The sequence below is a fragment of the Chiloscyllium plagiosum genome, chromosome 3, assembly GCF_004010195.1.
Source record: "Chiloscyllium plagiosum isolate BGI_BamShark_2017 chromosome 3, ASM401019v2, whole genome shotgun sequence".
Classification (NCBI taxonomy): Eukaryota; Metazoa; Chordata; class Chondrichthyes; order Orectolobiformes; family Hemiscylliidae; genus Chiloscyllium; species Chiloscyllium plagiosum.
This window is the reverse complement of record NC_057712.1, coordinates 14,173,496-14,176,428: the sequence shown is the minus strand read 5'-3', so window position 1 is coordinate 14,176,428 and position 2,933 is coordinate 14,173,496. Positions and strand designations below refer to the sequence as shown.

The 2,933-nt window shown below is 54.7% G+C and overlaps 1 protein-coding gene across 5 annotated transcripts; it reads right to left on the bottom strand.

Moving 5' to 3' along the window:
* Positions 1-436: 436 nt before the first annotated feature.
* lratd1 (LRAT domain containing 1) lies at positions 437-2,561 on the bottom strand. 5 transcript variants are annotated; one of them, XM_043677567.1, is made up of 2 exons: positions 2,494-2,561; positions 437-1,550 (listed from the first exon to the last, which is right to left on the bottom strand). In XM_043677567.1, exon 2 carries the CDS (start codon positions 1,503-1,505, stop codon positions 606-608), a length of 900 nt encoding a protein of 299 aa, XP_043533502.1. In that variant the 5' UTR covers positions 1,506-1,550; positions 2,494-2,561; the 3' UTR covers positions 437-605. The 5 variants fall into 5 exon arrangements, with proteins under 5 accessions (XP_043533502.1, XP_043533492.1, XP_043533482.1 ...); XM_043677557.1 differs by having other exon boundaries at positions 437-1,588; positions 2,494-2,552; XM_043677547.1 differs by having other exon boundaries at positions 1,686-2,546.
* Between the last annotated feature and the right edge of the window lie 372 nt (positions 2,562-2,933).

Here is a 2,933-nt window from a genome sequence, read left to right as displayed (position 1 = left end):
ACATTTCAATGTCCAAGTTCAAACGATAACATAAGAAAAAGATGGCACAAGGAATGAGAACACTGGGCTGTATTAAGAAACTGGCAGTTACAAAAAAAAAGTGTACAGTACGTGGTCAAGTTCACACCTTAGTAGTCTGAGTGTTTTCGGCCAGTCAGTGGAGCTGGTAACCCTCAATTTGGGCTCTTTGACTTTATAACTGCTGGGGCTGGAAATAAATTCTTCTCAGGGTAACATGCTGGAAAAATAAAGAGGCAAAGAGGAGGGTAGGCGAAGAGGAGAAATAGAGAAAGGGGATGAATAACAGAGGCAGAGAAAGGAAGAAAGGGGAAAGAGGATAAATATAAAGGCGGCAGAGAGAGAGAGAGATCACAGATCAGGAGGAAAGGCGAAGAGGAGAAATAAGCAGAGGAGGAAAAATAGAGGCAGAGAGAGGAGAGAGGAGAAATAGGGAAAGATGAGGAATAATAGAGGCAGAGAGAGGAGGTATGGATAAGATGAGAAATTATAGCAGAGAGTTGGGGAGGGAAATATAAACAGGCAGAGGGGAGGAAGAGAAATGAAGAGACAGATGAGGGGGAGAGTGGGAAACCAGGGAGTGTGTGCTACTTGTGGTTCAGTATGGACAGCTCCTTGAGCACTCGTATTTTCCCGCAGGCGTCTTTCCGGCGCTTTTCCCTGATCAGATCTTGCAGGCTGGCGAAGTTGAGCGTGTGCACCCAGTTGTCCGAGAGGTGCAGCTTGAGGAAGTAGCGGCGATCGCCCCCTCCGCCGCCGCCGCCGCCTGGCACCTCGCCGCCCGCCTTGAACTCCCGCTTGCCGAAGCGGCACCAGGCGGCGAAGCTCTCGGAGTCGGTCCAGCAGATGTCGCGGCCCTTGAGGCCGAGGTGGCCGCGGGCGTTCTGCACCACCAGCTCGGGCGGCAGGGCCCGGTACCGGTACCAGGTGTTGACGATGCGGCCTGCCCTGCCGCCGCCTCCTCCTCCCGCCGCCGCCGCCGCCCCGACCTCGGCCAAGTGGTCGAGCCGGATCTCCTGGTGCTGCAGGTGGACCACCTGGTCGCCGCCCACGTAGACGGCCCAGTGGGCGGCCTGGCCGTGGGCGGTGAGCTCCAACAGGTCGCCGGCCCGGCAGCGGGGCAGCAGCGCGTTGAGGGAGTGCACCTGCAGGTCCTGGTTGCCGCTCAGCTTCGAGAAGATGCACTCCTGGCGGCAGAACGCCGAGTACTCCAGCTCTCCGGCGACACCGCCCCCTGCAGGCACCTGCGGCGCCACCTCAGCCCCGGCGCCGCTCGACTCCATCCGCTGCAGCTCCGCCGCCCCTGCCGGCGCTGGTGGCCCCGCCGCCGCCGCCGCCGCCGCCGCCCGCTCGTCCCCCTCATCCTCCTCGTCCGAGAAAAAGTAAGCGACCCCCACCCTCAGCTCGTCCTTCTCCAAGCCCGAGGGGTCCCCGGTGGGCAGCTCGCTGTAATTCAGGTGGGTGATCCGGTCGATTTGATTTCCCATCGATGGCACATGGAGACGGACCGGACCGGACCCGCAGTGAGGACACTGGGGGTTAACAAAATAATAATAAAAAATATATAAACCTGGATTAAAACAAAGAGAGAAATAAAAAAAAGGCAAAGAGAAAGAGAGCGAGAGATGCATGCAAATGTAGCTCCTGGAATTGTTTCTCCAACCCACCTCTGGCAGACACACAAATGTAGCTCTTGTTTCACCAGTGTACCTTCACCCCCCTCTCTCTGGCAGACACACAAATGTAGCTCTCTGGAACTGTTTCTCCAGTGCACATTCACCCCTCTCTTTGGCAGATACACAAATGTAGCTCTCTGGAATTGTTTCTCCAGTGCACATTCACCCCTCTCTTTGGCTGATACACAAATGTAGCTCTCTGGAACTGTTTCTCCAGTGCACATTCACCCCTCTCTTTGGCAGATACACAAATGTAGCTCTCTGGAATTGTTTCACCAGTCTGCCTTCACCTCTCTGGCAGACATACAAATGTACCTCCACCTCTCTCTCTCTCTTGGAGACACACAAATGTAGCTCCATGGAATTGTTTCTCCCTCTCCATTTGTTTTATTCCACCTGCTGAGATATTACTGCACACTCTGGAAAAGATGGGTCCTGAATCTTTCTCCAGCTCTCTCTCTCAGTCTCTCTCTCACACACATACCACCTCAAATCGGACAATTCCTACCGAGCAACTCTCCTGCACAACTCCGCTTCTGAACTGCTGCATCGCTGAGAAATGAAACGCCGCCCTTAAAGATATTATATTTTTAAAAAAAAAATTAAGAAATCCCCTTCCACAAAGTCGGTCAATTTCGTGCGCTCTCCGGGCAAAATTTCACCTCGACTAAGGCTTCACTCTCAACTACCAAATGTTCGTGAAGGTGCACCCTCCCCCTTTCTCTTGCCTTCTTTCTTAAACAAGCCTCAGTTGAAAAACCGACGGGTTTCGTTTCGGGGAGAAGCTGGCTGAACTTACCTGGCGCCCACCTCCTCCTTCCCCCCCCCCCCCCCCCCTGTCCTCCTGCTCAATGTGGGGAGGGCAGCATTGTCTCCGCGCCTAGAGGGGGGGGGGGGGGGGGGGGGGGGTTGACATAGACAGATTCCCCTCTGTAGCTCTGCACATGTAGCGGGGCTGTGTTCCTGCTCCCGCCTCCCACCCTCATTCATTCGCCTGCTCCACATTCTCCCAAGCGCTGGGAGCTCCCCTGATTGTTCCGAGCCGGCTTGTCAATCAAAGCAACTGGCAGCCCGACTCTTGGAACCAGCCCCTCGTTCAAGGGGCGGAGAGCCTGGGACACTCTGGTCAATGTGATCGCAGAACCGATCCAACTTCCGCCGTGTTCTGCCAAAATAAAAGCGCGATTGACCGAAACGACTTGGACCAGAATTATTTTTTTTTTAAAAAAAACTCATCTC

Bases quoted from the DNA above. Each gene is read 5' to 3' on its own strand.
- lratd1 (XM_043677538.1), bottom strand. From the start codon at position 1,649: ATGCATCTCTCGCTCTCTTTCTCTTTGCCTTTTTTTTATTTCTCTCTT.